Here is a 24,568-nt window from a genome sequence, read left to right as displayed (position 1 = left end):
TGATGAAAAGTGTGCTGAGATCTTAACGGCAGGGAGATGAATAAAATGATTTGATGAATGCAAATTTATCCCTACTTTCTATATTTAATATGATACTAAGGGTTTGGGATGGAAAAACTCAAACCTTTCACTCTTTGATGTCCACAAATTTAAAATGAAGGACAGGAAATGTTCAAACTGCACAATTTCAGGGCAGCTGAAGCTTCTTTTTTGACTGGGATTTTCTATTTCTCTAAAACATATACCTTTGTTGGACTAGATGTTCTTTTCCTCTTGGCAGGACTGGACAGGTCATCTACTTGGCTAGGAGAAATCATGTGTAGTGGCAAGGATTGCTGTGAAATTGGTGTTTGACTGAGGCCTAATACAGGTTCAGTATTTGGATGATGAGGTTTACATGCCTAAGAATCACAGAAGGAAGACAAAAATAGGGTTCTATATATTCTTAATTCATTCCTTCAAATTATAAAACTTCACAAGCTGCATACTTTTCAAAGCTATGTGGACATCGCTGATTGCAATGATTGAAAATCAAAATTAAATGATTCATCAATGGAATAATGTGTACCTTCCTTTGAAAAACTTGCCTTAAAAATTAAATAAAACACTGTAGCATTATTTTAAGAAATCTTCAAAATCATGAAAATGCACAAAGGTTCTAAGCTGGTACCCCAAAATCTTTTCCCATATCAGAGGGAGTTTTATTTTGATCTAGATTCCCTTTGCAATTAAATCAAAAGGCTTTTCATTACTAAAAGCCTCCTGTGCTTAGTAAATTAAGCTTGACCACTAGAGAATTGAAAAGAACCCTTAAAGCTGGGCACCTGCCGAACATAACCCAACTTCTCACCTGCTGTGCTGTGTTCATGGCACCCTGCCTGGAGGTAAGCTCTGCGGGAATTGGTAGGCTCCACGCCTCCTCAATACTAGGAAGTAATTTAGTTTTATTCTGTAGACTACCTTGTGGAAGGTTACACAACTGAGCCTAGGAAAAATTATGTAAAAAGCAAATTTAACACAAGCCTACTGGAGTAAGACCAAGTCCACTAAATCTTCCTAAATGCTATAACTAATTGTTTTTAAAAGAAAATAGATTCTTAATTTGGGGCTTTAGAAGACACTAAGTATAAAGAAGGTTACCGGAATATAAACCTTTGTGAGAATCAAAACAAAGCTGAGCTCTGTTTTCAGAGTTCTCATAGCTGTCTTCTCATGAAACTCCAAGCAAGAGTGAAAGACTGTTTGTGTTTTCTCTAAAATGCTATGACAACTTAAAAATGTAGACAGTACATAGAAAAAAATTATGTAAATTAATATGCATCAACAGAGTAAACGTGCAAAAGAGCATCTTTTAAAATACTGCATATCCTACTTAAAATGAAAAGTAAAATAATATTACAAGCTATGGTATGTTTACAAAATATGGAAACAGATTATAGACATCAAAACACAACTAGACAAACTTTCCAGCCACCCTCCTTCTGCCTGAGTGTTCTGGGGAAATACGTGGCTTTAAAAAACTGCTATTTAAAAATTTTACCTGTAAATACTTAATTCGTGCTGCAAGTGCAGAGGTATTATTACAACTTTTGCTTCTAGTTGCATTTAAGTAGCATTTAATGGCATCCTGAGGCTGGTTGCAGGATTCATAGAGAGTGCCTAGGTCCATCCAGGCTGCAGAATGGCCATGGTCCAATTGTACAGCACAAATATAAGCCTGTAAAGCATCCATGGGCTGATTTTGCTGCTGATACAGCACACTGGAGAGAGAAATTAAGAAAAAGTCAACTAGAAGAACTGCTTGGTTTTATAATATGATTTAAACTATGAAGTATAATACATGTGATGCAACCATCTTTTTATATCAAATAAATTACTACTATTTTAATACAAAGGCTTACCCTATTGAACACCATGTATCTGCACTTGCTTCTGATTTATCAATAGACTGCCGGTAAGATATAAAGGCATCCTGAACTTTCCCAATACTTGAATAGCACCTGAGGGGGGAGGGGGGAGAAATCGAGAGAATTCCATTAATACTGAAACAAATTAATCTGCTGAAAGAATGGACTATATATCACAGCGAATTTTTTTAAAACCCTAATAAGCTAATATATTTTATGTGTATGTGTGTATATATACTTGCTAACTATAATGAATATAATTAGCCCTTCAATAAACCATGCTATAGTCTGCCTTATAGGTGCTAAAAAGCATGCTGCATTAATGAACTCTATTAAAATAATTAGGGGACATATCACTTCAATATTATAATACTGAGAGCTGCATGCACATGAGCACATGCAAACACACACACCACTCTTCTTATATAGCTTGACCTCTAGTTTCCTATACTGTCAAAACACAGAGTTAAAAACAAAAAACCTAAGATTGCTGGCTCAGATTTCAATTTCCCTTTCCTAAGTAACAACACTGAGGGCAATAATTCCTTAATTCATAAAAAATGCACACATAAGACATAATCTCAAACTAAGTATCAAAAATAATATAAAGAGCAATATTTTATTACTAAAGGGAGCAAGGTAAGATTAAAGATTTAAGGACTGCCATTTTCTTAATGTGAATATACTTGACGGATACACAAATAACAGCTGAAATTACAAATAAAGAAATTATCTTCTTATTCTGCGCACTAAAGGAAAAAGAAAAAAACAAAAACCCAGTTCCTATTTTAATGAAGCTTACAATTTAGTTCACAAATGAAGACACATTAAAAATGTCATGTTATTGTATCAAATGGCCAGTAGAGACAATAATTGGTCTGAGAATTCAGGATAAGAAGAGACCACCATATAACGCAAGATTTAGGAAAGGCAAAAAAGGGGAAGAGTAAGAGTAAGAGATTTGAATATGTAAAGATGCATATTATTTAGTGGTTCCTAATTCCAAGCCAGTATATGGCATGTTTGCCAAGCAAACAAATTGAAAAGACAACATACACATAAAGTTTTTCCAACAATTAATATTTATGGTGTAATTATTTTATTTTGAATACTACTGACTGATAGTAAATTGTAAAAAAAAAAAAAAAAATTAATGTCTTTACTTCCTTGAACACCGTATTTCTATCGTCATAATTGTTCTTTGAAATTGTACTGATTTACATAACCCAAAATTCTGAGAACCACCGATTCAGGCAGAGAAGATGAGAAAAGGAATTTTAAATGGATTTGAACAGCATAAGTAAAACCTAATGTATATACAAGAAAGCACAGATACAAAACAGTAGAGAATTTTAAATCCAGCCAAAGAATACCCTGAAGTTTGCTGTTCTAACATGGAGAATAGCATGATGAAAGCACTTTATAGGAATATTAATTTTCTAACAAGGTGTAGCCAGACTGAAAAGAAAATAAGTTATAGACAGTAAAAAAGAAGGTGGCTTCATTCACTGGTTTGGAACAGGCCAAAATTGGAGTGAAAGTACTGGAGGCAACAAAAAAAAAAGATGAGAGAAACAAGAAACCAAAAGATTGGTAAAGACTTTGTGATTAATTGATTAGATGTTCACAGAGTGGAGAAATGTAACTTAGTATTTAAGATTGATTAAATAGAAAAAAAATGGTGATCTTTTGGCAAAAGTGAAAGGAGAAGGAGTTCGTTTGAGGAAGAACAGGTGAATACAGTTTGAAATATGCTGACTTTGACATGATGTCAGGATATTAAAATGGGAAATGTTAAGTAATGAATAGGAGATGTGGTCCTGGAGTTTAAGATACCTTTAAGTATTAAAATCTAGACTTGGAATTCATCCAAATGGAAGAGAGACTGTAAAAACACAGGACACCTACAAGGGAGATGTAAAAATAAGCCTCAGGAATCACTAATCTTGTGGATTGAGAGAGATAAGAAATGTCAGTGATTGAGACAGAGAAGGCAGTTTCAGAGTGCGTCTACAAACTGTTTTATGAAGGAAAAATTCATGAGAAGAGATCAGCAACAATGCCAAACAGGGACAGACACAAGAGTGAAAGGGAATACTTAACAGATAGTAGAAAACATGCTCCTTTTGTAGTTGTTGTGAAATCAAAGCCATCTCAGATTTATAGATGAATTTGCCTAACTGCTGGGAGAAATAAGCACTTCTTTCCAAAACTAATGTTTTAACATTCCATTCCTACAAAGTCAAAGTAGGAAACCAACGTGCACAGATACAGATGTCCCAGTCCAACCATCAGCCATTTTTCCTCTAATAAAAGTAGGTTCCTCTGAGACAGTCCTGTGTAATTAAAAAACCCCAAGGTGAATCTAGTGTCTAATCCCTGATCTCATACTAGTTACTTGTGATTTTGAACCCACTTTCTAAATCTGTAAAGTGACAGAATTTACAAGGTTAACTAGGTGACCTCCCTAGTCCCTTCCAGTGGTAACATTCTATAGTTCTGTGATAACACAGTAAATGACCGGTGCTAGCATAACAGAATACCACATCACAATTTTACTTTCATATACACGTGCCAAATGACAAGCAAAGTCCATCTTCAACAAAAAGACCTGAATGCAGAGGTTAAGTAATAGAAAGCCTCAGAAATATTAGGGCCATCAAATTCCGAAGTTTCTTACTGACAACTGGGGTCTTCATTTGGAACTTTAGAAACTTCTAAAATATAATTTCTTCATAAAATTTTTCTTACGATAAACAGATTAGAGGCAACGCATTACAAGGCAGTGAAGGAGAGTAAGAAAAGTCTAAAGGATTCAGAATTGCATTATTACAGATGGAAAATAATATGTCTCAAATGATTATCTTGAACTCAAAACCAAGTTAAATTGTGATAAGTATCCTTTATTTAATTAGTCAGGAAAAGTATATTTGTAGATTTGGAAAAATTTATCCAAAAAGATTAAATTAAAAGCACTGTAATGTTTCATAATGTTTTACAATGTAAAATTAGCTAACTGGAAAAAAAAACAGCTGAAATACTGCTCACTGAAATACTGATGATGAAATACTAATTATTGAAGCTGAAAATTACAGCATGCCTACAATAGTTAATTCTACATGTGGTTCATTATACATTAATTTTATATAACTAGAATTTAAATGTAAAAACCTATACTAAAAACACACCTACAGCACTGTATTAAACTATCTTAGGTCAGAAGGAAAATACTTTCTAGTATACATTCCTTTTAATCTAGGCTAAAAGAAATTTTCATATATAAACCTTAAAGCAAGAGACAGGCACCCCCTGTTTCCCAGTTCCAGACCCCCTTTACAATCACGATATGAAGCCTCATACTCCACAACACTAATAGGATTAGTGCTAGCTCCAAAAGCAAATGGAGTTTAGTTAGTTCATTTCATCCACTTATCAAACAGCTACTTTGGTCAGGCAAAAAACATATAAAAATAATAAAATCCAGTTTCTGCTCCTGTAGAAGAGAAACACTAAAGTTTGGACCTTCAAGCTTCACTTAGAAACAACCTGAATAAGGTTCTTTTACAAGCCTGGGGAGGGATTAGGAAATCCTCACCCAAAAAGAGGTAGCTTTCCAGTCAACTCTTATTGTATATGTTAATAATGAGTTAATCAAATATTAAAAAATTTTTTTTCTTAACCTTGTAAGCATAATATGGGTAATCAAATATTTTTATAGAAGGAAACATCTTACTATTACTTTGTTTCATAGAAGCATACTTTGCTTAAAGGAAAAATGAAGCCATATAACTAAAATTTAATGTGATTATATGGCAAATTTACTTACGATCAAATATTCTATGTAAAAAATCATAGAACAAAACTTAAAACAGAGTAACTTCAAAAGAAGTCATAAAACTGGAACCTTTAGAGCAGAAAGGTACCTAACAGATCATCTAACCCAGGGTTTCTCAACTACAGCATTATTGACATTTGGAGCCAGGTACTTCTTTGCTGTAGAGGACTGTCCCGTGCATTGCAGCATGTTTAGCAGCATCCCTGGTACCCACTATACGAAAGTAGCACACCCCACAGTTGGGATGAGAGAAATAAATGTCTCTAAACATTGTGAAATGTTCTTGGTGGGGGCGGGGGTGGGGGTGGCAAAATAGCCTGCCCCTGAGGACCACTGATCTAACACAATTATCTAATATGTTAAACAAAAATTGAGGCTTTAAGAGGTTTAACTAAACCATCCACAATTCCACAAACAGTAGCTGAATCAGAACCTGAATCCAAGTCTCTTGGCTCCTAGTACACTAATCTTTTCACAATGTCATGAAAGCTCAAAGTGATTAGGAATCAAAATATAATCTGATGATAGTCTAAAACTATAATGTATCAGATATTTATGCATGAGGTATAGTTCAGATCACTAAGCATAATCCAGACGTCTATTCAATGTATAAACAGTATGGAAGAAAGTTAATAAACTTACAGAAAACTATTTTCATTATACAACACTTCTTCATTCCAACAAATCTAATAATGTATTTACTTTAAGATTTAAAGTGTAACTATAATTTGAGATTTATTATGTCAATTCTAACATAAATATCATTAATCAAAATAATAAATGATAAAGCTTCCACTAACTACCAGTAGTCATCAGGCAGATGAGAAATTAATCCTCTGTTTTATAAAGCAGACATATAGAAAAAATACTACAAGTCTGAAGGAGAGGCGTTTAAATACTTCATTTAAAATTAATACTGGAGCCAGGCGTGGTGGCACACACCTGTAATCCCAGCACTTTGGGGGGTGAGGCTGGTGGATCATGAGGTCAAGAGTTCGAGACCAGCCTGGCTAATATGGTAAAACCCCATCTCTACTAAAAATACAAAAAATTAACTGGGCGTGGTAGCGTGCATCTGCAGTCCTAGCTGCTTGGGAGGCTGAGGCAGGAGAATTGCTTGAACCCAGTAGGCGGAGGTTGCAGTGAGCCAAGACTGCGTCACTGTACTCCAGCCTGGGCAACAGAGCAAGACTCCATCTAAAAAACAAAAAACAAAAAGGAAAAATACAAATTACTATTGGATAAGACTTTTTTTTAAAACTAGCAATAATTCAAATCAAATAAAAATTCAATACCAAAATAAGAAATGTCCTGCTAGTCCAGATTATGCTATGAAAAAACTACCACATTTAGAAACTTAATTTTGTTGTTTAACTTCAAAGAATCTTGGTAATAATGTATTTATAGAAGAGAAAAATACACTGTGCTTATGTGCTTCTTTTTTTTTTTTTTAAGACGAAGTCCTGCGTATCTAACTGATCCCGTTAGATACGTAAACTAACATTTTAGATTTTAAATCAAATCTTTTAGCTGGAATAGACAAAGGCAAACATAAATGCCTGTTAAGTCTCACCTTCCAAGGAAATACCAGGACTGGCCAGAATTAGGATCTGCTTCCAAGGACTTTTGGAGATACTGAATAGCATAGCTTTCCTTGGTGGCTTTATCTCCCAGAAGATCTACAGTGTGATGCATCCAACCTACAATAAATAATTTAAAAATATTTACATAAATGACTTAATTGTTCTTCTATGTTTAAGAATACCAAGCAGAAAACAAACAAAAAAAATACTCTTTTCTGTCAATTTATTAATTTAATTTGGAGTACACATTTCCAAAACTTAGAACTGCCAATTCTGGCCGTAAGAAAGTCAGTTTCTCACAATAAGGTCCTGTGTCCTGTAAAAGCTACGAAGAGCTTTCATTCAACAGAAATTAAAACAATTTTTAGTACTGATTTAACAGATTATAAATCATAGACTTTTCTAATTTTGATATTTTAAAACATCCAAGTTATGAAACAAAGAATATAAAGATGTTAAGTCTTTTTTTTATTTTTTTGAGATGGAGTTTCGCTCTTGTTACCCAGGCTGGAGTGCAATGGCGCGATCTCGGCTCACCGCAACCTCCGCCTCCTGGGTTCAGGCAATTCTCCTGCCTCAGCCTCCTGAGTAGCCGGGATTACAGGCACACGCCACCATGCCCAGCTAATTTTTGTATTTTTAGTAGAGACGGGGTTTCACCATGTTGACCAGGATGGTCTCGATCTCTTGACCTCGTGATCCACCTGCCTCAGCCTCCCAAAGTGCTGGGATTACAGGCTTGAGCCACCGTGCCCGGCAAAGATGTTACGTCTTATTTACTATTCCATGTAAAAATAAATTAATGTGCTTATGTGCTGCTTTTTTTTTTTTTTTTTTTTTTTTTTGAGACCGAGTCCTGCTCTTTCACCAGGCTGGAGTGCAGTGGCACAATCTCAGCTCACTGCAACCTCTGCCTCCCAAGTTCAAGTGATTCTCCTGCCTCAGCCTCCTGAGTAGCTGTGACTACAGGCACATGCCACCACACCTGGCTAATTTTTGCATTTTTAGTAGAGATGGGGTTTCAGCAATTTGGTCAGGATGGTCTCGATCTCTTGACCTCGTGATCAGCCCAACTCAGCCTCCCAAAGTGCTGGGATTACAGGCATGAGCTACCGCACCCAGTCAATTACAAATCTCCAAGACATTCCATTAACAAAATGTTTATTTCCAAGAAATAAATATAAAGCTATAGAATCAACAATAGTTCAGATTAAAAAACATATGAACACTCCTACCTCACTGGCACTGGCTACATATATTCACACCCTATATAACATAAAAACTATAGGCCGAGCACAGTGGCTCACACCTGTAATCCTAGAATTTTGGGAGGCTGAGGCAGAAGGATCGCTTGATGCCAGGAGTTTGAGACAAGCCTGGGTAACATAGAGAGAGATCTTGTCTCTACAAAGGAATTTTTTTTTTTTTAATTAGCCAGATGTGATGGCATGTGCCTATAGCCCTAGCTACTCAGGAGGCTGAGGTAGGAGGATCACCTGAGCCCAGGAGTTTGAGGGTGCAGTGAGTTATGATCACACCACTATATTCCAGACTGGGGGACAGAGCGAGACTCTGTCTAAAATAAATAAGCAAACAAACTAACTATAAAGTATTTGACGACTGAAAAAAACAAACACTGCCTTCATAATAAAACCTTAGTTTTGTTCGTAATTTTATCCATTAGGATTTTACTTCAATTGTCTACAGTTTTAAGAATTTTAAGAGTGTCAACATATTTGTTTTTATTCAGTGATTTATAATTATTTTTATGTATATTATCTAAAGATAAATGATAAAATCTAAGCTTAAGTGACTTTAAAACTATATAAAAATAGTTACATTATGAAAGCCTTCATGTTACTACAATGTTGGCTAAAAATTAAGAATAAATGACTCGCTCAGACCAAAAACAAAACTGTAAAAACAACCCAAATATCAAATACAAACAAGAAATATGACTTAATAATTAAGCAACAAAATTAAATGCTGGGGAGTTCCTTCACTACCTTTTTTGGTGATAGCTACATCTGATATCCAAATGAATAGATTCCCTCATGTTACACATTAGAAGTGCATGCTTACTTACAGTGTCAGACTTCTACAGTTTATAGATAAATTGTTTTATAGTCATTATAACTGATAAAGCTATGAAAGCAAGGTCACCAACCGTTAAGTGTCATTAGGTAAATCACAACTTCATTAAGTGCTTAAGCACATATATGGCACAAAGGAAGTATTCAATCCTCCTTGGGTTAAATACTGGGGAGTAATTTTGATGATTTAAATGGACTGGCTGTGCTAAAGAATTATACTGAGACAGAATGTGGGAAGAACAATGCTGGGCAGAGGACAGCAATATGCTGGATTCAGAATAATGTTATCAACTCTGAGCAATGGAAGGAAAAGGAATAGAATAGGTAAGTCCCATATTTGCCATACCGAACATGTAAAAAACATAAAGAAAAGCACTTATAATACACTATATGTATCTATTACATACCTAACTGTTGTAAGACAGTTGCTTTCACTTGTGCAGAAAGGTTTTCTGTCTGCAAAAGTTGTTCATAAGCTTCCTTTGCAGAATGATATTTCCTCTAAAGAGCAGAAAAATAGATTTAGAGAAAAATTAACAGAATATTTAAAGAACTACTTCATTATATTAAGAATTATGCAATACTGATGTTTTAGCATATTTTTTAAAACTGAAAGTGCTGATTCCATTACTGAATGTTTCTTTAACACTAGACAGTTGAGTAACAAGCCTTGTTTCAGAGTACCTAATACCAGTAAAACTGACATTCATTATAACGAAGTATAATTAAAATAGGACCTTTTAAAAATTTTCCAAATGCCAATAACATCATCTCAAATTTAATAACATAAGTGGTCTCAACTTTATTTAATAATATTAATGGATCAAGAAGTATTCTACCTTCAAGTGCATAATCTGTCTGCCCAGAAACACCAAGCTCCCAAGCAACTCAATAAATAGAGCACATGTCAAAATTGCTGTAGACAAAATCTAAAGTGCTAAAGTAGTTAAAAATTTAAGTTTTAAAGATACAGCTTCTGGTATATATAAAATATCCTGTGAAAATATTTATAGCACATATGATTTTAAAGATATCAAAACTCTCATAGTTACAGCCTAACAATGTTTGTAAGACAGGATTTCACAGGCAAAAGTCTAAATGAAACCACTTAGCCACAGTTCTCAAGAGTACTAATATGACTGAAACTAGTTATAAGGTTATAACTATAGTTATAAACCTTAAGACAACTCCTCCAAAACAAAAGGAAAAAACTGACAAAAGAAAGCCTCATAAATATTGTCTTTAAAATATACTTGGAAAAACAATGGATTGAAGTGGCTTTTATTCATATCATTACCAGTACATAACTGCCTGAGCAAACATATATTTCCCCAAACAAGTAGGCAGAAATACAAAACTAGTTGTATGAACCACAGGCAAGTCACTTAAACTATGATTCAACATCAATAAACAATTGAGGCAATAAAACAAGAGTTAATGTCCAATCGTACTACCTACTGGGTTGCCCTAATGAGGGAAACAAGGAGACACAGACACACACACAGACACATTTCTAACATAAGGAAGATTTTAGAGAACTATCCATTGAGATGATCAGGAGTTATTAAATTAACTTTCACTTATTAGCTAAACTAGTTTCCCCCAAAACACTCATCTAGTCTAAAAAGTCAATTAAATAGTTAGGCCAAGGATAAGGGCCAAGTTATTCAATTCCTTCAATTGATAAATATTTGTTCAACACCTAATATATAACAGGAACTGCTAAGACTACTCAGTAGTGAAAAAAAAATACAGAAAAAACAAATTAAGCATATTGTGCTGTGCATGATAACATTATAATACATCTCAGAGGAAGACTGAGTGCATATTAAGTTTAGAGTACTAGCAGGCTGGACAGAAAATGCCAAGACTACTACTTCACAAAGACCTTTCTAATCCATTTAAAGACAACTGACTGTATCCTAAAACAATAGAGAACCACTGAATGATTTCAAGTAAGGTGATCAGATTTAAATTTTAGAAAAACCATTTTCATGAATTATCTTAACAAATGTTAAAATATACTCCCAGCACTGTAATAAAAACAAAATACTTGAAAAAATGGCGGCATATTTGGAAATATAAAGTTAGATTTCTACCTCATACCATATACAACAAAACCAGCAACTGCATTAAAGACCTGAATACGAAAGGTAAAAGTATAAAGTGAAGAAAATAAAACGTAGGACAACATTTCCTTGAGATGGGAGAGTACTTATTGGGCGTGACCCAAAAAACCACAAATCATAAGGAAGAGTAAAGATCGGACTCAAAAAGCATAGGCAGAAAAACAGGCAATGGACAGAAGTAACCCAACAAGTAAAAGGTGAAAAAAAAACAAAAAACAAAAAACGTGAGTACTATACTCCTCTAGAAATCAGAATATACAAGTTTAAATGACATACCACCTTCTGCCTTTAAGACTAACAAACATAAATTGAGTAATTCCAAGTATGGTAGGGATGTCAGTAAAGGAGAGCACTCATGTCCTGCTGGAAGGGGATTTACTCATAAAATTAGGAATACAGATATGCTACAATTCAGCAACCTTACTCTTGAATATGTCTGCCAAAGAAACCTTTCCACAGGTAATGTTCTAAACAGTACTGCTTATAGTATGGAGAAGCTGAGGGGCAACCTAAGTTTATGTCACTAGGCAAGTAGAAATAAAACAGGATTAGATGCTTAGAGTAGAACATTAAGTAACATTGATAAATAATGTGTAAAAAAGTAACGAGTTTATCTTTAATAGTGTTGAGTACAAGTTTTGCCTCTGATAATATTTGGAGTGGCATTCAACACACAGCTTTACATTCTGGATAAAATACAAAAGTCAACTACAAGACAGCACTGGAGAGAGACCAAAAACAGGCAAAACCAGAGGAAAAGTTCATACTTAAAGGAAGGAAATGGCATTAAATGAGTAACCCCCTTTTTCTTGGATTTTCACCTGAAGGCAGGCTTCAACTCAAATAGAAATTGCCATCTTACTAGCCTGAAGAATCACAAGAAAGATTTTGAGGCTACCGTAAGAGTTGGAAGTGAGGGGAAAAATCCCAGGAAGAAGAGAGTCAGAGTGTGGAAACACCAAATTCCACACATAAACTCTGCCCAAAGCTCTGACTGACTGCTGAATTATGCGTGAACAGAACAGATGTCAAGCAGCCTAAAGAACTAAAGAGATTTTAGTTGCTGCCACTACAAGGGTGACCAAGTTTAGGGTGTGAGTTAACTGGCTAATAAAGCAAAAATGTATCAATCTTCAGGAAAATATAGGCAATCTCTACAACGTATTATTCATGACATGCAAGCTAAAAATCACAAAACTTACGAAGATCAGGAATTACCCATATTCAAAAGTAAAGAAATTAATAAAAACCAACTGTGCAATTACTCAGACGCTGAAATTTGTAGATTATTTTATTTTTTGAGATATAGTCTCACTCTGCTACCCAGACTGGAGTGCAGTGGTGCAATCTCGGCTCACCGCAACCTGTCTCCCGGGTTCAAGTGATTGTCCTGCCTCAGTCTCCCAAGTAGCTGGAATTACAGATGAATCACCACGCCCAGCTAATTTTTTGTATTTTTGGTAGAGATGGTATCTGGCCATGTTGGCCAGGCTGGTCTTGAACTCCTGACTGTAGGTGATCTGCCCGCCTTGGCCTCTCAAAGTGCTGGGATTACAGGTGTGAGCCACCGTGCCTAGCCCTGTAGATAATTTTAAAGCAGATATTTAGGTAGGATGTGGTGGCATGTGCCTGTAGTCCCAGCTACTTGGCAGGCTGAGGCATGAGAATCGCTTGAACCCAAGAGGCAGAGGTTGCAGTGAGGCAAAATTATGCCACTGCACGCCAGCCTGGGCAACAGAGCCAGATTCTGTCTAAAAAAAAGCAGGTATTTTAACAATGTTCACAAAAAGAAAAACATAATCCTAATGAATTGATATACAAAAAAAATCATATTCCAGAAAGAGAAACAAAAGGAAATTCCAGGACTGAAAAATGTTAATCTGAAATTTAAAAAGGAAAGTCACTGTATGGATTGAAATGGCAGATTGGAAAATATATTTTTAAAAAAAAGAAATAAGTGCATTTGAAAACAAGTCACTGGAAAGCATACAGATTGAAGCAATACAAACAAAAAAGACAAAAGTTAAAAGAAAAAAAAAGAAGGCATCTAAGAAGTTTCAGGCAATATCATATAGTCTACCATATATTAATTGGAGTCCAAGAAGAAGAGAAAAACGGTGGAGCAGAAAATATATTTGAAAACTCAATGGCTGAGAATTTTCCAAAACTGATAAAAGATATCAAACTCCAGGCTTTAAACACTTCAAGTAGTATAATTATAAAGGAAAAACCAATATCAGAGCACACTGAAGTCAAATTATTGGAAACCAAATATAAACAGAAAAACCTTTCAAAAACCACCAGAGAAAAACAATAGAATACGAAGGAAACAGTAAGAATGACAGCTAACTTTATCCAACCATATCAGTAACCAAATTAAATATAAATGGACTAGACACTCCAACTCATCACCACTACCACCACCAACAACAAAAGAGACTGCCAGAATAGATTTACAAAAGGAAGGGTCAAGAACATTCTATTTATGGCATGGACATTACAGGCCCCAAGAATTTAAGAATAATACCTTTATCATATAATCTGTTTCTATACGTACTTGGGTCTATTCCTGGGCTTTCTAGGATATTTCACTGATCTATTTGTCTATTCACATGCCATTACCACATTTTTAACTATACAAGTTTTACTGGGTTAGTACAATCCATACAATCCTCCCATCCCTGTTTTATCTTAGCAGTTCTAGCATGTTTTCCATATCAACTTAGCTAACTCCTAACAAAAGTTTGTTGGTATTTTTGTACTGATGTTTGTTATACTAAGAAGAATCAACATCTTTATACTGTTGAGCCAGTATCTCTCTTAGGTTTATTCCTAAGTATTTAATCTACTTTGCTGAACACTATAAATAGAATTTTTTCCTGTTATGTTCTGACTATTGTTGTTGAAGCTTATTAATTTCTGTATGTTAATCTGTGCCTGTAATTGACTTAACTCTCTTATCTAACTACATTGGCTAATATCTATAGTATAACACTAAGTATTAACGGAATAGTAGGCATCTTCACCTTGCTCCTGATTCTAGTGAAAAGATCTCTAGAATTTTGCCTCAAGTAAAATTCTGACTTTAAAACTAAAGCATACATATCTTATTACGATAAAGTAATCCGCAATTCCTGTTTAGAGTGTTTTTATTAGAAACGGGTATTGAATTTGTCAAAGATTTTTTTTTTCAGAACCTATGGTGATAATGATTTGGCTTTACCTTTAAGCTCTATTATTGCAACATTAATAGATTTCCTAAGATTCTATTACTACAACGTTCATAGATTTCCTAAGATTCCTAGATTTCCTTAAATTCCCTAAGATTCCCCACATTCCTGAAATGAATAATACTTGGTCATAGTATATTGCTGTGGTTTTTTTTGATGAGATAAGATATTCTGTTTGCTAACATTTTATCAGCATTTTTACACCGATATCCATCATATCAGTCTGTATACCGATTCTCTTATTAGACTGTCTTTTATTAGGTTCAGATGTAACACTTGCTTCAAAATGAAATGAGGAAAAACCATATGACTGTTTTTCCAAAAATTAAACATAGAATTACCATATGATCCAGCAACACCACTTCTGGGTATGTTGCAAAAAATAACTAAAAGCAGGAACTCTTAACAACTTACATACACACCCATGGTCAAGCAGCACTATTCACAAGAGACAAAAACTGGAAACAACCCAAGTGTCTATCAACAGATGAAACAGATAAACAAAATGTGGTATAGCCATACAATGGAATATTATTTAGTCTTAAAAAGGAGTGGAATTCTGACACATACTACAATATGTATGAACCTTAAAGACATTATGCTAAGTAGGCAGATGCAAAAGCACAAATACTGTATGATTCCACTTTTTTTTTTTTCTTGAGACAGAGTCTCACTCTGTCAGCATGGCTGGAGTACAGTGGGGCAATTCTGGCTCACTGCAACATCCACCTCCCGGTTTCAAGCAATTCTCCTGCCTCAGCCTCCCGAGTAGCTGGGACTACAGGTGCCTGCCACAACGCCCAGCTAAGTTTTCTATTTTTAGTAGAAATGGGGTTTCACCATGTTGGCCAGGCTGGTCTCAAACTCATGACTTGAAATGATCCACCCCTCGGCCTCCCAAAGCACTGAGATTACAGGCATGAACCACTGCGTCTAGCTGATTTCACTTTTATGAGATACCTAGAGTGGTCAACTCATAGAGACAGAAAGTAGAATTGTAGTTGCTAGGAGCCCAGTGAAGGTGGTAATGAGGAATTATTACCTAATGGATACTTTGGGATGATGAAACAGTTTTAGTGATGAATGGTGGTGACAGCTGCAGAGCAATGCAAATGTACTTAATGTCAGTGAGCTGTACACTTAAAACTGCTTAAAATGGTAAAACCCAATGTATTCATGAAATAAACCCTACATATTTATCACATACTTATCTATCAGCTGGAATTCTTTTGTTTATTTAGAATTCTTGGATCTGTGTAAGATACTTATCTATATTATAGATGTTTAATATAGGTAAGTATTATAGTATTTATCTATAGTATAATAACAGATAAGACTAGTGTTTTGGTAATATTGCTTGACAGAAAAGTGCTAAAAATGAAAAAATTCTTATAAACAACATTATTCGTAAAAACATTATTTGTAATTATTCCTCAAAGGGGAGTAGTCAAATTAGTTAACAGTACATCTATATGTAAAGGGATATGACGCAGCCCTACATGTACTGATATGGAATGATTTCCAAGATACAATATTAAGTTAAAAATTAAAGCAAAGTCAGAAGAGAACATACATTATTGACTATCATTTGCATAAAATTAAATACAAGAAATATACATGTAAACATATGTTGACTTGCTTATATATACACCAAGTTTCTCTGGAAGGATTTAAAAACCACTGGTAATATTGATGGCTTTACAGAGAGGAGTCAGTGCCTGGGGAAGTGGAAGGAAGAGGATACTTCACTGTGTATTCTTTCAAAACTTTTCATTTTGGATTATTTATTCAAAAATAACTAACATTTTAGTAACATAATGTAAAGGGAGAAATCCTCTATCTTTAAACTTTAAAGACTGTAAGAATTAAGATGGTTAACTGCTCAAATTATTTCACTGAAGTCGAGAAGAAGAAAAGAAGCCTAGCTAGTATTATTACTGTAGAAAAAAAAAATGATTTGGCGGTCCCAGCTAATAAAACAAGGAAAGTAAATTAATGCATCGATATAAATGTTCAAGAATAATTGATAATATATTTGGAGATATGACATTATATAGTTATGCATCGCTTAACGATTTCATCATTGTGTAAACAGCACAGAGTATACTTACACAAACCTAAACAGTATTGCCTACTACACAGCTAAGCTATATGGCATAGCCTTTGCTTCTGGCTACAAACCTGTACAGTATGTTACTATACTAAATACGAGAGGCAATTACAATACAATAGTAAATAACTAAACACAGAAAAAACACAGTTAAAAAAAAAAAAAAAAACAGAAAAAGTACAGTAAAAATGCATTATCATAATCCTATGGGACCACCATCATATATGTGATCCTTCATTAATCAAAACATCATTGTGTGGCACATGTACAGAGAGGCAAAAGTTATCTTTATTTATAGACGGTATGACAATATACATATACAATATACAATCTATGAGAATCTTTTTTCCTTTTTAAACAGAGTCTTGCTCTGTCACCCAGGCTGGTGTGCAATGGCGCCATCTCAGCTCACTGCAACCTCTGCTTCCCAGGTTCAAGCAATTCTCCTACCTCAGCCACCCAAGTAGCTGGGATTACAGGTGAATGCTACCACACGCAGCTAATTTTTTATTTTAGTAGAAACAGCGTTTCATCATGTTGCCCAGGCTGGTTTCGAACTCTGGGCCTCAAGTGATCAACCCACCTCGGCCTCCCAAAGGGTTGGGGATTACAGGTGTGAGTCACCACACCCAACCAATGTATATATTTTTTAAATCTATTAAAATGTTAATAGTTTTGTCTATAAGATCATAAAAGGTAAAAATACAGGGGTTAGGGGATGAGATCTCATTAAAATTAAACAAACCAAAATGCCTATTATTATATTTAACAAAAGTTTTTTTGTTGTTGTTAAATCCTGTACTTATATCTCTACGAAAGACATCTTCTTTTTTTTGAGACAGAGTATTGTCCTTGTCGCCCAGGCTGGAGTGCAATGGCACAATCTCGGCCCACTGCAACCTCTGCCTCTTGGGTTCAAGTTATTCTCCTGCCTCAGTCTCCCTAGTAGCTGGGATTACAGGCACCCACCACCACACACGGCTAATTTTTGTATTTTTAGTAGAGACCGGGTTTCGCCATGTTGGCCGGGCTGGTCTCGAACTCCTGACCTTGTGATCCACCCACCTCGGCCTCCCAAAGTGCTGGAATTACAGATGTCAGCCACCACCTTTTTATTTTTTTCTTTTTGTTTGAGATGGGGTCTCGCTTTGTCACCCAGGCTGGAGTACAGCAGCGAGATCTCAGATCACTGCTACCTCCACCTCCTAGGCTCAAGAGATCCTCCCACCTCAGCCTCCCAAGCAGCTGTGACTACAGGCATGTGCCACCACATTCTGTTAATTTTTGTATTTTTGGTAGAGATGGGGTTTTACCATGTTGTCCAGGCTGGTCTTGAACTATTGAGCTCAAGCAGTCCACCTTCCTTGCCCTACCAAAGTGCCGGGATTACAGGCGTCAGCCACCGTGCCTGGCCAAGACCTCCTTTTTTGCCTTTCAAACATTAGAAGCTCAGTATCACAAAGCCATTGCACTTGCTAACATTTCTTTAATACCATTCTAAGTAAAGTTGTATTTCATAACTTTACAATTCTAATTATGATGTTAGTATTTAATCCTGTGAAGGTAATGTGGGGACAGGTCCCTCGGGGATTATGAAATGACCCTCCTTCATTAATTAGTGGGGAAGACTTCTTCCTATGTAGAGAAGTAGAGAAAACTTCCTTTGAACTATTGTTTAACCTAGCAGTAGCCATTAAATACATGTCACTTAAATTTCCTAAATCCGTATTCATAAATAGGGTCTATTGGTTAAAGCTGGTAGAACTATAAAAACTTTTAATAGGTAGGTGAGCAGGCCATCTTGCTTCTCTTAATTTTTCACTTGAAAATGAAAATTTGTATTACAATCACTGGAGTAGAGTTGTTTTTTAATTCTTTCATATGCTTACAGTGTCATCTTCCTATCATCTAATAATTATACACTGTTTGCCATGAATTTATTCTTTTTGTTTTGTTTAATCTGAATCAGTATTAAAATTTATTAGATGAAAGAATCAATGGGAGAAGGGCCCTGTCCCCACATTACCTTTACAGGATTAAACAATAAGACCAACAGACAATCACGTCAGAAACAATGAAAGCCAAAACACAAGGTATTGTGAATTTCAAAGCAGTCAGATAGACAGAATTCCATCTCCAGCAAAAATACTCATAAAAAATAAAGGTTAACACTTTGGGAGGCCAAGGTGGGTGGATCACCTGAGGTCAGGAGTTTGAGACCAGCCTGGCCAACATGGTGAAACCCTGTCTCTACTAAAAAAAAAAAATACAAAAATTAGCCAGGTATGGTGGTGGGCACCTGTAGTCCTAGCTACTTAGGAGGCTGAGGCAGGAGAATCACTTGAATCTGGGAGGCAGAGGTTACAGTGAGCTGAGATTGCACCACTGCATTCCAGCCTGGGTGACAGAGGCGAGACTCTGTCTCAAATAAATAAATAAATAACCCTTCTGCTTCAGCTAATGACAAACCAGTGCTCATCGAGAACTAGAAAAACTGGAGGAAAACAAAATCAGAACTCAACCTGTGTGTGCATCATTTATGATTCAGGGAGTATGGGGTAGAGGGGGAATGGAGGGGTTGATGTGCCCAGAAATGTGATGTTAATTTTTTAAACCTCCCCATTTATAAAGCTTCCCGGATAATTCTGCCATAGAGCTGGGTTTTGGAACTACCAGTAAAAATTATCTCAAGCTATCATCCTACAACAATATAAATAATGAGATGTAGTAGGATCTTGCATCTGGTGGGTATGAACTCTGCATGGCACATATATACCTTATTGTAATACTTGGGTCAATACATCAAAACAGACCTTACAAATTATGTAGACATATAAAAAACATATTTGTTTCCTAAAAAGCTGTTAAAAATTTATGTAAACTACAATGACCTAATTTTGAGTCTCATAAATTTATTCTTGATTTTCCATACCATTTCCTAAAATGAACGGGGTATACTTTTTTTTTTTTTGGAGACAGCGTTTCGCTCTTGTTACCCAGGCTGCAGTGCAATGGTGTGATCTTGGCTCACCACAACCTCCACCTCCCGGGTTCAAGTCATTCTCCTGCCTCAGCCTCCCGAGTAGCTGGGATTACAGGTATGTGCCACCATGTCCAGCTAATTTTGTATTTTTAGTAGAGACAGGGTTTCTCCATGTTGGTCAGGCTGGTCTTGAACTCCCAACCTCAAGTGATCTGCCTGCCTCGGCCTACCAATGTCTGGGATTAAAGGCATGAACCACTGCACGCAGCTACTTTTTTTTTTTAATTTTAAGTTCTGGGATACATGTGCAGAATGTGCAGTTTTGTTACATAGGTATACATATGCCATGGTGGTTTGCTGCACCTATCAACCCATCATCTAACTTTTAAGTCCTGCATGCATTAGGTGTTTGTCCTAATGCTTTCCCTCCTCTTCCCCCAACTCCCTGAATGTTGTAAACTTTTATCATACAACTAAGCAAAATCAAGATGTACCAATCTTGACTGTGTATCAATCAATACAAACAAAACCAAGATGTTCTAAAATTTAAAAGTTTTTTAAAGTAAAGGAGCCATGAAATTAATGGCAAAAACATCAAGAGGTGACTCTTTATGCCTTTCCAATAGTCACATGTAGAAGAGTTATTTCAGTCTTAAGAAAAAGCAAAATAATTTTTTTTAAAAAACGCATTACAACAACCATCTATAAACATTTTGAAAAGAAAAGAACGGCATTTGGCATTAATAATAAGAGAAATCTTAAATATAGCCATTTCAGCTTGCAAATGGTCTAGATCAATCAGCTTGCAAATGAGCTAGTTGTTTCTTTTCTTCTTAAGACAGTCTTATTCTGTTGCCCAGGCTGGAGTGCAATGGCGAGATCTCAGCTCACCGCAACCTCCACCTCCAGGGTTCAAGCAATTCTTGTGCCTCAGCCTCCTGAGTAGCTGGGATTACAGGTGCTTGCCACCATGCCTGGCTAATTTTTTGTATTTTTAGTAAAGACAGGGTTTCAGCATGTTGGCCAGTCTGGTCTCGAACTCCTGGCCTCAAGTGATCTGCCCGCCTTGGCCTCCCAAAGCACTGGAATTAAAGACATAAGCTACTGCGCCTGGCTGCAAATAAATCAAGTTTAAAGGAAAATATTAACTGTAATTTATTTTGTACACAGCAAGCACTCTGTGGAATAACTATTTTACTAAGCAGCATCTTGATCACATTTAATGAGTATAAAATGTAAAGTTTACCTAAGAAGTAATGCCCAGAACGCCATTAAATTATCTGTACATTTCTGATTTCAGTAAAGTATGACAGGAGTGATGGTTTTTTGTTTGCTTTTGTTTTAAATAAAGTTAAAATACTTACCTGGGTTTCATATAAGTGGGCAATGTGAAACTGAACTGCAAAGGATGATGAAAAATAAAAAAATCAGTAACAGTACAGAAGAATTTGGGGCAAATTAAGTAAGAATAACAAAACATCAAACATTATCACGGTCTACATTATATAGATTTAATAGAAAATAGAACTTTTATTTGCTTTTACTAAAACAGAATATATAAACAAACACACTAAAGAACACAATCTTAAGAAACCACATGTATTCATTGTTGGTCATTATAAAATGAAATTTCTGTCAATGTTATTATTAAAATTAGCATTACATCTATAGCAAGTGAATATACGTTTTACAAAGTTCAAAAGGGGCAACATTAAACAGATAGATAAAACCTTTATAATTTATACAGTTCAAAATGCAGTATTTAAAAACTGAATTCCAAGTCAAAAAAGAGCAAAGTCAATATTTAATTTAAAAATGTTAAAACTAAAGTACAAATCAATGTTGACATAAAAAACTCAAAGAGAAGTATGTTTTACAAAGACAATAAAGAGGCTAGTGTTGAGAAGAGTAATACTGGCTCAAAGTAGGTACCTACATTTGTTGTGACATAAGACATTATCATAGTTATCCAGTAATCAGGTCAAATCAACTGAACGGCAATAGCCAAGTCTCTAACAGAGAACATGCTCTCCCGTTTGAGTGACCAACCACCTTTTAGCACTGAAAATCCCGGGGAATTCCTCAGTCCTGGTCTAAATGAATAATGGTCATCCTATTTCCTATTTCCCTTCTCAATAATAAACAGAAAAAGAGGCATAGCCGACTTGAAAGTACACTCAGGATGGTTCTGTTTCAAAGTCAACAGTTTTCTGCCATGTGGCACTCATCCTACCTATGCAGACATTTTTCCCTCAAGAGTAATGATCTACAACTGAGATTTAAACTCAACAGAGTAGAATAAAATGAGAATTTGCCAAAACATTTAGTTTGATATTTATGAGACATCTGTAAAAAGTTATCATTCAAACTGACTTACCAAAGCTACCTTTTAGGTACTAGACCATAATGAATTAAAGGATAGTCAGCTGTTTCCTTATTCTCATAAACGGATTTGAAAAGAATTTTAAGCATCTATATATTCTAGATCGTTTATATAACCTGAATATATAATTAAGAAAAAGGTATAAATTAAAACTTTATAAACTACTAAACAAATGAGTCAATTTTTTCAAATCTAACCTTATCTTAGAAACTAGAAAATATTGCTGCATTTCTTATTTTTCCACCATTTATTCTACAAACACATTAATCAGTACTAGATCCTGAATTTCATTTAAGAAGATAAAAATCCTTTACATTTTCTCAGGAATTTACCTTTAGTAAAAGTAAGACATATAGTTCATCTGGCTTAGACGATGACTTAATCCATACTATTTCTTAATTCATGTTATATTGAAAATTCCATAGCATTTTCACTGATTCAACAATTTCCTAGGACATTTCTAAAGACTAAGACTACTTTTCACTAAGATCTCTCTGTACTCTTTTCTTTCTTAAGTGATTTACATGAGGCTAAGGCAGGAAGATCACTTAAGTGCAGCAGTTCGAGGCTACAGTTTAGCTACTATGGCCCCACTACACTCCAGTCTAAGTGGCAGAAAAAGACCCTGTCTCAAAATGAAACAAAAACTACACACAAAAAAGTAACTTACAGCAAAAAACTGACTTTCTAAAACCTGGAATCCTTTGTATGACTGAACTTGTCATTAATTGCTCATACCAATTAAAAATTTTATTTTTTAAGTAAGAAAGTTTTTAAGAAATTCAGCTTCAATGAATATTCTTAAACCTTTTTACGGGATACTTTAGAGTGTACTAAATAAATACACCAAAATACATAATTACTGATAAACATATGTAATTGATAAACATATAATACAAAGGATTCCAGGTTTTAGAAAGTCAGTTTTTGCTATACGTTACTTTTTTTTTTGTTTTTCGTTTCATTTTGAGACAGGGTCTTTCTCTGCCACTTAGGGTGGAGTGTAGTGGGGCCATAGTAACTCAACTGCATCCTCGAACTCCTGCACTTAAGTGATCTTCCTGCCTTAGCCTCCTGTAAATCACTTCAAAAAGAGTATTATAGAGAGATATTAGTGAAAAGGAGTCTTAGTTTTAGAAATGCTTTTGAAAAGACATCTATATAGAAGCAGAAAATAACTGGAAAAAATACTTCATTAGAACATGCCTTATAAATGCATTCTTTTCTAATTAACTGAAAAATGTCATCTCAAACTTTCTATATGATACATAAAACTATAATAAAAGTCACAAATATGTCTTCATAATTATCAATAATTTTAATCCCACATAGGAGGAATCAGTAAGCTATCAGATAAGAATCTTTATATACTTATGTTTTCTAAAAGACCAGCAAAATCTGTTTTTAATCCTACCAAGTCATCTACAATATAATACGCAACAGAAAAAAAATCAATCTTGTTCATCAGTGCAGATAATTTTAATTCAACAACCTACTTCACTGGCCTAACTATTTTAGACACGGGCTGTTCACAGTATCTGGTCTTGCAGGTTGCATTTGTGTTAAGTAGCCATGGCAACCAATACAGTTACATTAAACAATTCTAAAAGAAAAAATGGCACAGAATTTATCAGTAACATTATTATTTGCCATGAAGTGATCTGAATACATGTAGAAAACTATGGTACTTAATAATACTTACTTTCAGCATTGGACAAAGTGCAGGGATTACAGTCAACCAAAGCTAACTGAAAATGCTGCAAGAGGAGAGTGAGAAAATTAATGCACTAAATTTAGAGTCACATAAAAGCATCTTAAGATAGTTTCCAGGTATGTAAGGTCTAACACATAATAATGAATACATGCTATGCAAAAAAAAAAATACAGTAGCCTACCAACTAGAAATACTTTGAATATTTACTGCTAACAACTGACATGCTATGGGGTTATTTTCTTGAGACAGCTGAGAATGGAGAATTTGAAGAAGAGTTAATTTTACCAAGTTATCCTCTGTATACTTTTATGTATATGACAAAGGTGAAGACTTTTAAGTCTTCAAGTAAACATGAAGTATTATACAACAGTTTAAACAGAGAGTATATGATTATTTTTTAAAATCCAAGTAGAAGTCTGTTGGTATTGTCAGAACACCACTGCTTATCTCAAAATGAGACATGAACTTCTGAAACAAAAAAAAAAATCACTATGAGAATTGTCATAGAGGGTAAAACTTTATGTCTTTACTGATCTTTCAATACTCACTGTACTTAAGTGTCCTTTAAAATAGCCTATGTCCAAGTTCATCTAACAAATAT

General features: G+C 35.0%; 1 protein-coding gene across 16 annotated transcripts in view; it reads right to left on the bottom strand.

Moving 5' to 3' along the window:
• KDM6A (lysine demethylase 6A) overlaps positions 1-24,568 on the bottom strand; it is a 200,124-nt gene that overhangs the window by 47,323 nt on the left and 128,233 nt on the right. For 7 of the 16 annotated variants that reach the window (XR_013531672.1, XR_013531673.1, XM_078363572.1 and 4 more), the window contains 8 exons: positions 23,956-24,010; positions 21,235-21,269; positions 9,826-9,919; positions 7,316-7,442; positions 1,902-2,000; positions 1,541-1,760; positions 851-985; positions 246-401 (listed from right to left, as the gene is read on the bottom strand). Coding sequence is in view for 12 of the 16 variants with exons in the window: in XM_078363572.1 (XP_078219698.1) it covers positions 246-401; positions 851-985; positions 1,541-1,760; positions 1,902-2,000; positions 7,316-7,442; positions 9,826-9,919; positions 21,235-21,269; positions 23,956-24,010 (921 nt within the window). In the remaining 4 variants the exon portion in view is untranslated. The remainder of the gene's footprint in view (positions 1-245; positions 402-850; positions 986-1,540; positions 1,761-1,901; positions 2,001-7,315; positions 7,443-9,825; positions 9,920-21,234; positions 21,270-23,955; positions 24,011-24,568) is intronic. The other 9 variants (XR_013531674.1, XM_035288984.3, XM_035288987.3 and 6 more) reach the window with 3 other exon arrangements.

Source organism: Callithrix jacchus, chromosome X, assembly GCF_049354715.1.
Source record: "Callithrix jacchus isolate 240 chromosome X, calJac240_pri, whole genome shotgun sequence".
Classification (NCBI taxonomy): Eukaryota; Metazoa; Chordata; class Mammalia; order Primates; family Cebidae; genus Callithrix; species Callithrix jacchus.
Note: the sequence above shows the minus strand (reverse complement) of the source record. Positions and strands in the feature narration are given on the sequence as shown.